We start from the raw sequence: 13,298 nt of genomic DNA on the forward strand, positions 1-13,298 counted from the left end.
CATTCTCAACTCAAACATCACTAAATCAGATATGATAAGAGTACTAACAAACATAACTAAAATGAGTAAAGTGCTACTAGTATATTTATATCAACAAATTGATAGTTTTAATATAAAACATCACAAGGAAAATATGATCACTCATTGTACGTCAAACTGTGTTTGATTTTACTTCAGTCGGCCGCCGTGTATCTTGAGATATATAATTAATCAAACAACACTTGACAAAGTAGTTTGTACTCTTTTTAAATTACGCTAGTGATGACGTTCGGCTAGTTTGGCACTAAGTATTACTTTTTTTTTTATCTTGTTTCACCGCTTCAAACGGAGGACAAGGCTATCCTAATATTGAACCTTTTATTTGGCTTTCTGATGTTAAAATCCCGTTAGCGTATAACCTAAATGATCGAAACGTCGGACCAATGAGATGTTGGACCATTTAGGTGTCGGAATATTGCGATATCGGAATATTATAGCATCATTTAAACTTGTAATCTCATCATTCTTATCGGTCAACATATCCATACAAAGACAACTTCCTTGGCATGGGCATATATCAGTACAGTAGAGGTTTTGCTCAATGCGGACACAAGATCTACTATATACAGATTGAATTAAAAATTTGGAATGGACATGAGGGATTTGTCAAAGAGACACTGACTGGTCAACGCGCTAAAAAGCAGGCAACGGCCAAAAACCACCAATGGGTCGTCAATGCAGCAAGAAACTCCCAAACTGGAGGCGTTCTTCAACTGGCCCCTACACAAAAATGTACTAGTTTGAAATGATAATGGACGTCATACTAAGCTTAGAAATATACTCAAAAAGTTAAAATAAAAGTTATACAAAACTAAGAAAGGCCAGAGGCTCCTGACTTGGGACAGGCGCAAAATTGCTGCGGGGTTAAATATGTTTTTGGAAATCTCAACCCTCCCCCTATACCTATACCAAAGCGTGAACAGATCAAATCTTGTAGAAAGTTCAATGACATCATACCGGACCGATGTTGCCTTTTAACCAACCAAAGTCATACGGAGATCTGTTATTGTTTCTGTAGTTAGGTCGACCTTGTCTTGGATAAAATTTTAACCCCCAGAAGAAAATTAATGCCATGTAGAATGGATGCCCCATTTTTATTGTTTCTAATCTTCTGATCAGTCAAACTTGTTGATAGTTATCAAAGGTGTGTCCATAAATACGGTGCATTTGTAGTGATAAACCTAAATGAAAAAGAGTTAAAAAAATATTTATAGATAATATACATTCTACTAAAGCCATACGTCTAAGAACTTTGTCAATAGGAATATCGTACGCTTTATTAACTGCCGCAGATGTGTCATCATCTAAAAGCTTAAGACAATACAGAAATGTTTTTAAAGCAGATGGCATAATTTCAATTGAATAATCCAGTGAAATGTTTTTAGATAATGGATAAGGTGATTGGATTACAACTCTACCCTATATCTGCTTCCGTAAAATACTAGTAGCTGCTTAAAGTGCTTGCAACCAGTTTCGCAGTCACTGCTCAGATCTTTAATTTTGACAGACCGTATATCACAGTCATTTTAAACGGGTAATTTTCCGTCATTACGGCATAAGACAAAATTATAGAGCTACTGTATACAATATTGGATGCACCTTGGCCTTGTTGACGCTGTATACATGTAACTATAAATTGACCATGGTTTTTTAGTTTTTGTTGAAGCTGATCATAAGTTGTGTAGTTTTCTCGGTGGCGATCCTCGGGCAGAAATTAAGCCCGGTTCACTGATCAAATAATTAAAGTTGTTAACCAGGATACTTCCTTGTGTACAGGCACGTCATCTTTAATCGTCGAAATGTTAGTAAAAGCTGTTTTATGTTCAGAACTAAATAGCTCTTTAATTTCTGTTTCAAATTTTGTAGCAAATATTTAGCGATGCAAGCTCGATGGTATAAAGATTTAATAGTAAAATTATCATGAGTTATTTTGTAAATCAGATCATTGTAGGAGATATATGTAGTAACACTCAAAACAGCTTGAGTTTGCTCTTCAGACGATACCTTATGAAGTTGTGTAACTTGCTTATAGGCTTTATACATTTGCAAAAAATACAAACAGACAAATCGAATGAGTTGTAGATCTACTGCCCTCGTTGATATATGAGAAGAGACTGGTCGGTAGAATTGGTACATGTAGTACAAAGTCTTTGTATAGACAAAACAGAAGATGATAGGTTGTGCTTACTTTTGAAATATTTATAGCAACTCTTATGATATTTTGTATTTTCAAATGGGATGTTTTCATTTTTTTCATATTCATCGACCAGTCTTCTGTAAACTTTATTTTTTCGTTTTCCCACTGCGACAATACAACTGTATCTTCATTTAAGTGTTTAACTACATAGTTGCTATGTAGTAAATACATGACAGACTATGCATCTGTGTCAATAAATGGATATTTTTTTGCTTTTTAGCAAAGGAAGGGTTTCATTGTGAACTGGACTGTGAAAATTTTACACGACTCGGAAGATTTTCTACAATTTTCCGATACGATTCCTTATTTAGAAAGGGGTGAATTCTACAGAACTCAAAAACTATGTTTTACTTTGATTTGATCATTATTTCGGACGATTTTATATCTATTTAAGCTACACTGAAGTTAAAGATAGAAATAGATCCGTTTAAATATGATTTATCGTACTCTAACAGCACTATTAAGTACACGGAAATCGACTAATATATTCAGTAAAAAACGATAACGAAATAGATAAGGGATTCCGGAAATTATAGTGATTTTACCCAACATCATAAAATTACAGAAATTCGTGATTTTAAGAAATGTTGAGATAAAGTCTTGATCTTGAATGAAAAAACGATAACTGACGAGTAATTTGGTGTGTTCTAAAACGGATAGAGAGCAAAAACATTTAATAAAAATTTAATTGTAGATCCGAAAAGGTCGGGATTATGAAAATTTTGGTACAAAATGTCAAATATTTAGGAAGGAATGCAAAAGCATGCGGAGTTACAGTTATAAATATTGTTTTACATTATTTTAAGAATCTAATTCACTTAATTATTCTGTCTAAAAGAAGAGATACGACTTATTTCCTTTGCTTGAAAAACATGTCGTAATTTTATAATTTTCAACTAATTTCTGAAATAAACGTCAATTTTACAAAAACTGCACCGTACGATTTTGTGACGACCGGGCAAAAATCAAAGTTTAATCATTATTCTTTCATTTAAAAAAAAATTAGCCGTGTGTTAGGTGGGTGCATTAAAGTCCTTTAAAACTAGACGTCTTTTTCAAATATTACACTCGCCTAATAAACTATGAGCAAATAGTTTATTTAACTCAACATATCTCTTACATATAAAAAAGAAGATGTGGTATGATTACCCAACATATCCCTTACATATGATAAAAGAAGATGTGGTATGAATGCCAATGAGACAACCCTCCACAAGAGACCAAAATGACACAGATATTTAAAACAACTTTAGGTCATCGTACGGCCTTCAACAATGAGCAAATCTCATACCGCATAGACAGCTTTTAAAGGCCCCAAAATGACAAATGTTAAACAATTCAAACAAAAAATCTAACGGGCTAATTTATGTACAAAAAAAAAATGAACGAAAACCCAATATGTAACACATCAGCAAACAACCACAAAAGAATTACAGGCTCCTGACTTGGGACAGGCTAGTGAAATATAAACACCGTAAGATGGTGCCAAAGGAACATCGCCATCCAAAAAGGGAAAATAAACAATAGGGAACGAAAAATCGTCCCTTTTGTCGTAGATTTTAGTGTGGAGTTTCCCGTGTAAAACCGAATATCTAAATCTAGGACAGTTATTACTGTATAAATTTGGTTTATTTAAAGTAAGTTCCTTTCGATAAATTTCGGCAGTTTATACCTTTCTTGTGTTTGCTCATTATTGAAGATCATAGGGTGATCCATAGTTGCTTGCGTCCTCATTCTTTGGTCTCTGGTTGATATTTTTGACATTGGCATAATACCACATCCGTTTATTCTGATATATTTTTGGGATATTTCTAAACTATAGAATAGAAATTCCCTGAGCAAAGTGAGGGTTTATTCCGTTTACGCCAATTTTTACATTAGGATTATTGGATTAAAGAATTGCCCCGGTATATTTGTAGTCTGAAACACAGGATGACGTTGTTAAAACTGGTACATGGACCATATTAATAAAAAAGGAGATGTGGCATGATAAAAACTTACCAGCAGAGAATTGCATATAGATCACTAAATAAAACAGTCGGACATGTCAATAAGAAACAATAAATACAAATGAAGATAAAATGAATAATTAAATAATGGGAGACAAGTATGACACAGTAATAACAATCCCATGTTAAACTTTTATTGGAATAGTGCCTTGATAGCTGTTCTTTATATGCATATTTCGAATGGTTTTGGCAATAACCAAGCAAGGAAAACTCAAAACTGCCAAATTTTCATTTGTATTTATTGTTTCTTATTGACATGTCCGACTGTTTTATTTAGTGATCTATATGCAACAACATTCTTCTAACACAATAAATGAACAAACACTGTTGACAACTTTAAAACTGACAAATACGTTACAACTTACTAGCCGTCATCACACAGAAAAAGGAGTAGAGGAGAATCAGAGAAAACTATGCGGCGGCGCTGCTGTCTTACTTCGACGTCATAAATATCTCCAATGCCAACGTTATTGTCGAAGTATCGGCAATACACTACAGCAGGATTAATTTTTAGAAGTCCTGTTCAGCTTTTTGAAAGTTTGAAAAAATCGAAACATAAGTCTGGTGAGTACTCATATTTCACTTATTTCAAGTCACGTGTTTTCATCCAGTTATTTATTAAAAAGACAAGTTTGAAACTTTTAAAAAACCTGTTTTCAAGAAATAGTAGTACGATCTCTTACCAAAACAGAACAAGACAATAATTTATCACTGGTTTTTAACGTTATGTAAAAACGTATTAGGTTTTGATGAAGAATTCATTTTGCCTCAAGAAATGATATATAATTTATATATTATTTCATTGCTGTTGGACTTTAAATGAAGGTTTTAAAAGGGCCTCTTGAAAACGCTAAATTAGAAAAATATGTTTTGATAATAGCGTTATTACTACATGCAAAAAGTTTAGAATATAACATATTGATAGAACAAAAACCAAAAAGACTTAAAACTGAAGAACGGGAACACTTCGGTGAAAGATTGCATTATCGGCGTTTCAATGATCTACAACCCACCTAAAAAATCCTCTTCGATGTTTATACATTTTTCAGGTAGAACTATGAATAATCTATAATAGTGATAACATTCTAGATTGCATAATCCAGAAGATTCCGAAATTAAAAAAAATGGAAAAAGGGGATGGATGCTACATAGAAATTTTATGTTACATTAACTAACAGTTGGTTCAACAATTAATAGGTTTATAATGGCTATGTCCAATCAAGAAAAAGAAAAGGAACGCCTTGATGTGTCTGGCTTCTGTGAGGCCATATGTAGTACAGCTGAATTTGAGTGTTCACTTGAAGACAATCTAGACAAGAAGGCCGCTGAGGCAAAGAGGCCAGTTTGGAAAATGGAAATAAGTATGTCATAGTATGAGTCATAGTAACAGATTCCAATCTGGTTAATTGTCCAATAAATATAGTCCTTTTGATTCTGTCATTGTATTTAAACCTGCATCTTTTTTCTCTGTTTATTTTATAAAAGTGTTTCCTGAAGTATTTGACTTGATAGCTTTCTCTTTCGTTTCAAATTTAAGCTAAAAATTACACAATGACTGAAAACCCTTCAAACGTCTATAGGTTAACATACGACCTTCAATAGCAGAAAAGGGTCGTATATACAATATCACGAATATGTGACGCTAAAATTCGCTAAAAGTTTATATTCGCTCAAATTCGCGAAAAATCATATTCAATCATCAAACAAGAGCGTAACCGTTACATATGAACAGTTGAATTAATTTTGTTTTTTTCGATTTATTGAGAATAATTTTATTTACCATTTTCATTTTTTCGTTTTAAATTGATTATTATTCATAATGTAAAATATATCACATTTTTCTCATTTAAATATTTATTTGATTTATTTGAACAGAAAGAGAAAATAAAGAAGAGAAGAGATTAGAAAAAGATGAAAGCATGAATATAGAAAAAGATGAAAGTATGAATATAGAAGAAAAGAGAGCAGAAACCGATGAAAGTATGAATATAGAAGAAAAGAAACCAGAAATTGGCGTGGATATACCAACAGAGCAAAGACGGGGTAATGTTTCTTTGATATTTTTGCCAATATATAACTATAACGTTTGCTGGTTGGGTATCTTTTATAAAAGATTATCTGGTTGCTTATAAAAAAAATTATGGTGGTATGGTTTCCAATGAGGCGAATCTCCACAAGAGAGTAAATGACATACAAATTGTATGTCACCGTACCGCCTTTAATAATGAGTAAAACTCATACCGCTTAGTCGTTGTATCTATTGGGAAAGTTTATCAAATTTTCTTCGCTGAAAAGGACAATTCTATATATAAATCAGAAAACAAGATTTCATATCATTTCAGATGAAAGTTTTTATTTTTAACTATAAGTACGTTGGTATAACTGCTGTAACTAATAAAACGAAATGGCGAGAGAAAAAAGTCAGTAATGTGATTTTTTTCTTTACAGAATTGATAATAACAAAGATCCACCAGCAGAGAATTGGAGAGAATCCATTGAAGAATGCAGTCGGTCATGCTAATATTAAGGTACAATAGAAAATTAAAGGAACATTAGTATTTTATAGGTGTTAAAGATAATAAGAGTTCAATGTTATACTCTAAGTGGAACAGTGTTTTCACAGTGTTTTCATTGCTATTTTTATATTCCCAGTGAGATGATGGTCAATGGGTCAATGTACTCACATCTGACAGCAAGACCCGACACCCATTTTTATTTACAGCTAATTTCCTAATGCTTGTAGAGTAAAACTTTGGTTGGCTTACTTACTCTGTTTGTATAAACGTTTACTCAAGCTTTGTATTTAAGATTGATATCTTCAAACAATACTTATAGGCATAGTAAACCTGTATATTATATTTAAATTTGATACCAATTACAATTACAATTATACAATACTCAATCAAAGCAAGCAAGCTAACCAAAGTATTGCTCTACATGCATTAGGAAATTAGCTGTAAACAAACGGTGAGGTTGAAATATACTCTACCCTTCTGAATTTGCTTTGGTTAAACAGCTAGATGGACGTGCCTAATCTATCATTTTCTATAAAATGGTAACAATTAAAGTTGTTCCATTTATATAGCCAGACTGAGATTTATTTCTTTGTGTTCATATGCTTTAGTTGGTTTCTGATAGTTCAATTGAAAATCATGGTATTTTTAAAGGGTCATTTGAATTTTATGAATGTCAAGATTAAATTTATAAATTGTTTTAAATTTAAAACAGCTTTTTTTGACTTTTTGATAAAAAATATTATTATTAAGCTCGTCGTTTTGAACCGAATTTTGAAATATATCTTAAATGAGTTTTCAAAATGTTTGCAACGTTTTCAATATAAAATTTACTTATGTTAATTGTATAATCATTATAGGATCCAGTCCAGAATTCTGAATCTAAAAGATCAATTAATGACGAAGAAACGACGAAGGACGAAAAGAAAAGGAAAAGAGAAATGATGAAATATGAAAAATTACTGGAGAAAAAAGCCAAAGAAGAAGAAAAGAATATTAAAGCACAGTACAAAGCAATCGACAAGAGTATTAAAAAATACTCAAAAGATGTCAAGTCAACAATGAAGAAGGAAGAAAAGAGGAAAGTACAGATGAAAAAGATGGGTGAAAAAGCACAAAGGATGTTGGAAAAAGGTATTTCATGAATATGTCTACCTTCTTCAGTCTTTTCCTTACTTCCCTAATATTGATGGTTGCCATTGACGTTCTGACTTCAACATTCACGTGCCAATGATGAAAAAAAAAACAATAAGAGAAATGAACAAATTTCTTATTCAATTATCATATTTCACATTTTTATGATATTATTAATAGAAATTAATTGGTTAATTCAGATTTCCAAGCAAATTTCGTATCAACACTGCCAAAAAGTAGAAGATTGCACTGAATTGAAAACATTGAAATTCTACATCTATGTTTATCTTTACAGAAATGAAGAAGATCGAGATAGAAAGAGTAAAGGATGAAAAGAAGAAACTAGTCCAAGCTATTGATGTTGCGAAGGAAAGACAAAATGATTTGAAAATAGTCAAAACAAATGAGGAGACAGAGAAAAACGAAGACGAAAACATGAACAAGGATCAAACTATCAATGTTGATGGGGGAAAACAAAATGATTCAGAGAATACACAGAAAGAGGCAGGGACGATTAAAGAAAGGAAAACTAACTACGATGTCATTGAAAAGGATGAAAGAAAAGAAAATGACAAAAAAGACGCAAAAGACATTGAAATCAGTTCCAACAATCCTATAAAGAAAACCACATTTGCTGCAAGAATCAGTGGATTCTTCTGATCCTTATCGTGTATCAAAGTAGAGAAGAAAAGCAAAGATGTATGATGATGAACTGTTGTTATTTATTTTTATATTCTTTACGTTTCATTTTCTTAATAAAAAGCCAAAATCAGTGTGATTTAGCCTTGAAAAGCCTCTTTTATTTTTAGACTTTAATTTAGCTTCAATCTATTTTTTATTATAGTCAGCTATAAAAGGCCCCGGCATACTTAATGTATTTAAAGCAATTAAAACGAGAAAACTAATGGCCTTATTGATGTACAAAAAATTAACAAAAACGAATATGTTGAAGACCGTACCTTGACCTATAATGGTTTACTTTTATAAATTGTGGAGAATAAGATGCAGAGTTGTCTCATTGGCACTCATACCAACAAAAAATTCGTTTAAAAATACATTACAACGAGTAGCTCATAATGCAATATGAAACTTTCAATCGTATCTTTAAACGCAGTATAATAGAAAATTCAAACGGAACAGTTTATAATTTTGTTTGTCCATATTCATTGGTGTCTTGATTGTTCTTCTTCCTATCATTTTATAAGTTCGTGTCTATCCTTTGTAACTTCTGGATGGTGTTCTCGTCCATCTGCAAGCTTCAATTTTACCGACGAGGATGTCACTGTCATGCTGGAATTTTTAATTGACAACATATTAATTTTGAGATTTGGTCTTCAAACAGACTATTGGAACCCCAATGGGTACCAATTGCGCTCCTCTATTTGCAGATTTGTTTTTATATTCCTATGAAGCAGAATTTATCCAATGGCTTGTACAGAAAGGAGAAAAGAAATTAGCCCAGTCTTTTAATTTCACCTTTCGGTATATTGATGATGTACTGCCTCTTAATAATAATAGATTCAGTGATCACTTACATTTAGTGTATCCAAGTGAACTTGAAATTAACATACTACCGACACAGATCGATCTGCTTCATATTTAGACCTTTTTCTCGAAATGACTGCTGATGGTAGGTTGAATACCAAAATTTATGACAATCGCGATGATTTTAATTTTCCTATAGTCAACTTTCCATTTCTGTGTAGCAACATCCCAGCGGCACCAGCATATGGAGTATATGTGTCTCAATTGATACGTTACTTTATAGCTAGCTCAAAGTACGTTGATTTTGTTGAACGAGGAATACTGATTTCTCAAAAGTTGCTAAGACAGGGCTATTAATCAATCAAATTAAGATCATCAATCAAGAAATTTTACGGTCGCCATCATGTCATTGAGCTAATTGGCCATTATGACAAAAGTGTGTCAGACATCATATCTGATATTCTTCCTCAGTCATAATGACCTTACATCATTACCGGACTGAACAAAGAAATAACACGACGGATGCCGTATACGGTGCAGGAAATGCTTACCCTTTCGAAGCACCAGATTTCACTTCCGGTTTTTAGTGGAGTTCGTGTTATTTCTTAATTATTATTTATAACTGTTGATGTAAATGTCCTTTGGTTTTGTGAGTCTTTGTTTACTGAGGGGGGGGCAAGGGGGGTCCCAATAACAGTAAAACAGCAAATTGATTTGGCTCATAACAGATAACAAGGAATTAAAATGGACAAAAACAGATAACAGTAAATGAAATATTAAAATTATTCGGTCTTTGACAAATCAGTATTTCTTATTACGGATATAATCCTTTGTAATGCATTTCATTTTTTATGACTATGTTTTTAGTATTAATTTATGTATCTAGAATGTGTTTAAATTACTACTCAATATATTATAATATTTTTTATACGCTCGTTTACGGAACGTATTATGGTATACTGTTGTCCGTCTGTTGTCAACATGTCGGACATTAACTCAAAAACTCTTTAACCATTTGCATTAAACTTTGGGAAATTGTTTATATCTATCGACGTGAGCTCCCTTTTTGGGTTGTTTTTTTTTATATAAATTTTAGATTTTAAGTTTCTGGGTAATGGGTTTTTATTCAATAAAATTGGTGTTTTTTTTTCAATTTTCTGATAATATCTCAAAAATGCTTTCACAAAGCAAGGAATTTTGGTGAATTGTTTAGATCTATTAACATGAGGTAACTTTCAATTTTTATGAAATTTAGATTTTACGTTTCCGAGTGAACGGGTTTTATTAATTAAAAAGGGGTGATTTTCCAGTTTTCAGACATTAACACAAAAATGTTTTCAGCAGTTCTCATGAAACGTTGGTGTATTGTTTATATATATTGTCTGAAGCTCCCTTTGTTGCTAATCAAAAAAGTGACCTAAAAGAGTTTGAATATTCTGACTTTTTCTAAATGACCATTTAATGAGGTGTGTGAATTTTTCTTAATAAAACTATGAGGCAAAGTGGTATATAGGGTAGAAAAATCAAAAGCACCAATTATAAGCATGCAATTTATCAAGTACTTTTTAACACTCTAAAAGCAATTTATGCCACTATTTTCAAAGGCCTTATTTGAACAATTTTTTATCAGCTGAGGTTTTTGATTGTACCAAGTGTACTAGTAAGTAGAATACATAGTTTAGTAGGGAAACAATGGCTTGAAGCGAAATAACTCTTTGTTTGTAATGAGTTATGTGCAGCTTCGGACCCAAGTACATGGTTGGAACTTTCATGGTACAATGCATTTGGTTCTGCTTTGAAAAGAATCACAGAGCTGAGTCTATGTACCATATTATATAAAAGTTTAAGTGGTTGTTAGGACCTAGTCCTTAATTGAGATCCTTGTCAGATATATATTCCTGGCCATATGTTTTCCTTTTTGTCATATTAAGAACTGTTTTAATTTAATATGTTCGTACGGAAAACAAGGAACATTATTCTCATACAAAAATTTAAGATAATTCTAAATACACATTCATAAAAAAAATGGAATTTATTACAAAGGATAATCATAATATATACTTAAATTGTCCTGGACCACACTTCTGTGATGGGTATATGTTAATGGAATCCTTCTCTGAATACGGGACAAACATATCAGTAGTGGTAGACCCCAATGGCCAACGATCTTCAATTTATACCGAATATTGACTGTCAAAAAAAAATGCTAACATTCCAATTTTCAATAACAGTTAACAGCAAATACATTATCACAATAACAGATAACAAAAAAATTAAAAGCCCAATAACAGCTAACAAAGAATAAGACAATAACAGCTAACAGCAAATATATTTTCAAAATAACAGATAACAAAGAATTAAATTGCCCCATAACAACATAACAGTTAAACCCCTTGCCCCCCCCCCCCCCCCCCCTACTCCTTAGTTTTGATCGCTATTGTCTTACTTCACTTATCGAAATTCGAGATTATTTGCAGCCAGATTTGTGTCCTTATTATTCAATATAGTCATTCATTTCCTTTTAACAAAAATATATTCTAAATTTGCCTTTTCCAAGCAAGTTTTATGCTATCGATATTTGCACGAGTACCATCTCAGAAGAATAAATAGAGTTATCTTTCTTGCTACATTCTAATCATTCAATATCGCCCACAGATATGAAGCAGGTCAGTCAGTATCAATGAACCTCCTAACATATCAACTAAATTAAGCATTTTGAATGAGTCAACTTACAATACCCGTTTCCATATGAAATAGCCAACATTTATAAAAATTCTAATAGATAGCTAAAAATATTGAAATATCTCTATACCTCGATTGATCTGTGATTTAAAGTTAAAATCTCTTAAATATCACGGTGTTCCTGTGTTTAGTTTGATTTTTTTACATTTGATTTGCCTTTGATTTCAATAAAATTCTTTTAAAATCATTTGTTAAATGTTCAAATTACTGGACAGCAAGCAGTTTGTAGATCACGAAATGTTATTTTTTTTTTCTAAAAAATGTTTGCAATTTTCAAATCTCATTCATTCCATTTTGTCTTAAAAAGCCTTTGGTGTTCTAGGTAAATTCACATTATATTTTAAATGAAGATTTCTATGATTTTTTTTTTGGTTTAACATCTTTTGATAGTTATGCATTCAGTTATTCTACGCTAATCAATATCAAGCACTTTTTTAATTAATAAGTAATCTAGTCTTGTATAAAAAAATGTCCTCATATCAATGTAGTTCAAACCTGAACAATTTTCAAGAAGTCTCACGATCACTACTTAAACGACCATATAGATTATAATAACCATAAGTCGTGCTATTTTAATGAAGATAGAATATGCTAAAATAAATGTGTTCATGAATTTTTATTTTTTTAATTATAAAATAAATAGAAATAATGAAGGAAAAAAATCAACTTTCGAAGATATCAAATACATCTATGTAAAAAAATCATCAAAACTACCATGCTTAAAATTCATTACCCCAGACGTATGTTTCCAAATGTAAAATTTGATTTTTTTTAATAATTTAAGCAAGTGATTGAAACAAAACTGGCGGCAATTCTTTGCCTGTTTTTTTGGTGCAACTTTTGAAATAGAATGCCCCTTAGTCGTCAAACATTTTTTGAAAAAAGTTCGTGTATCTGAGGAAAAAATCTTTCTATTTTTTGTGAACGGTTGAATTGTCAAATGCATGTCTGTGCATTTACCGATTAGACCTCGTTTTCACCATACGGTCCTTACATTTGATTGACAGATGAAGGTCACGCCTTGGTACTTTCTGTTTCTCTTCTTCCGGTGAACCACTTCCACTTGATGTTGCAGTGGTAGGTCTGTGTGATTTATCTATGTATGTAATTAGTTAATATGTACTGATCATAGCCATTGACCACATGCGATATCAGTTTTTGTCTTATAATGTGTATAGA

The 13,298-nt window shown here is 31.8% G+C and overlaps 1 protein-coding gene across 1 annotated transcript; it reads left to right on the forward strand.

The window, feature by feature from the left end:
- The first annotated feature begins 4,690 nt into the window (after nucleotides 1–4,690).
- LOC139516137 (DNA ligase 1-like) lies at nucleotides 4,691–8,668 on the forward strand. The gene is made up of 6 exons (XM_071306017.1): nucleotides 4,691–4,809; nucleotides 5,443–5,606; nucleotides 6,121–6,288; nucleotides 6,694–6,768; nucleotides 7,617–7,892; nucleotides 8,188–8,668. Exons 2-6 carry the CDS (start codon nucleotides 5,450–5,452, stop codon nucleotides 8,550–8,552), a joined length of 1,041 nt encoding a protein of 346 aa, XP_071162118.1. The 5' UTR covers nucleotides 4,691–4,809; nucleotides 5,443–5,449; the 3' UTR covers nucleotides 8,553–8,668.
- The last annotated feature ends 4,630 nt before the right edge of the window (nucleotides 8,669–13,298 follow it).

This window comes from Mytilus edulis, chromosome 3, assembly GCF_963676685.1.
Source record: "Mytilus edulis chromosome 3, xbMytEdul2.2, whole genome shotgun sequence".
NCBI lineage: Eukaryota > Metazoa > Mollusca > Bivalvia > Mytilida > Mytilidae > Mytilus > Mytilus edulis.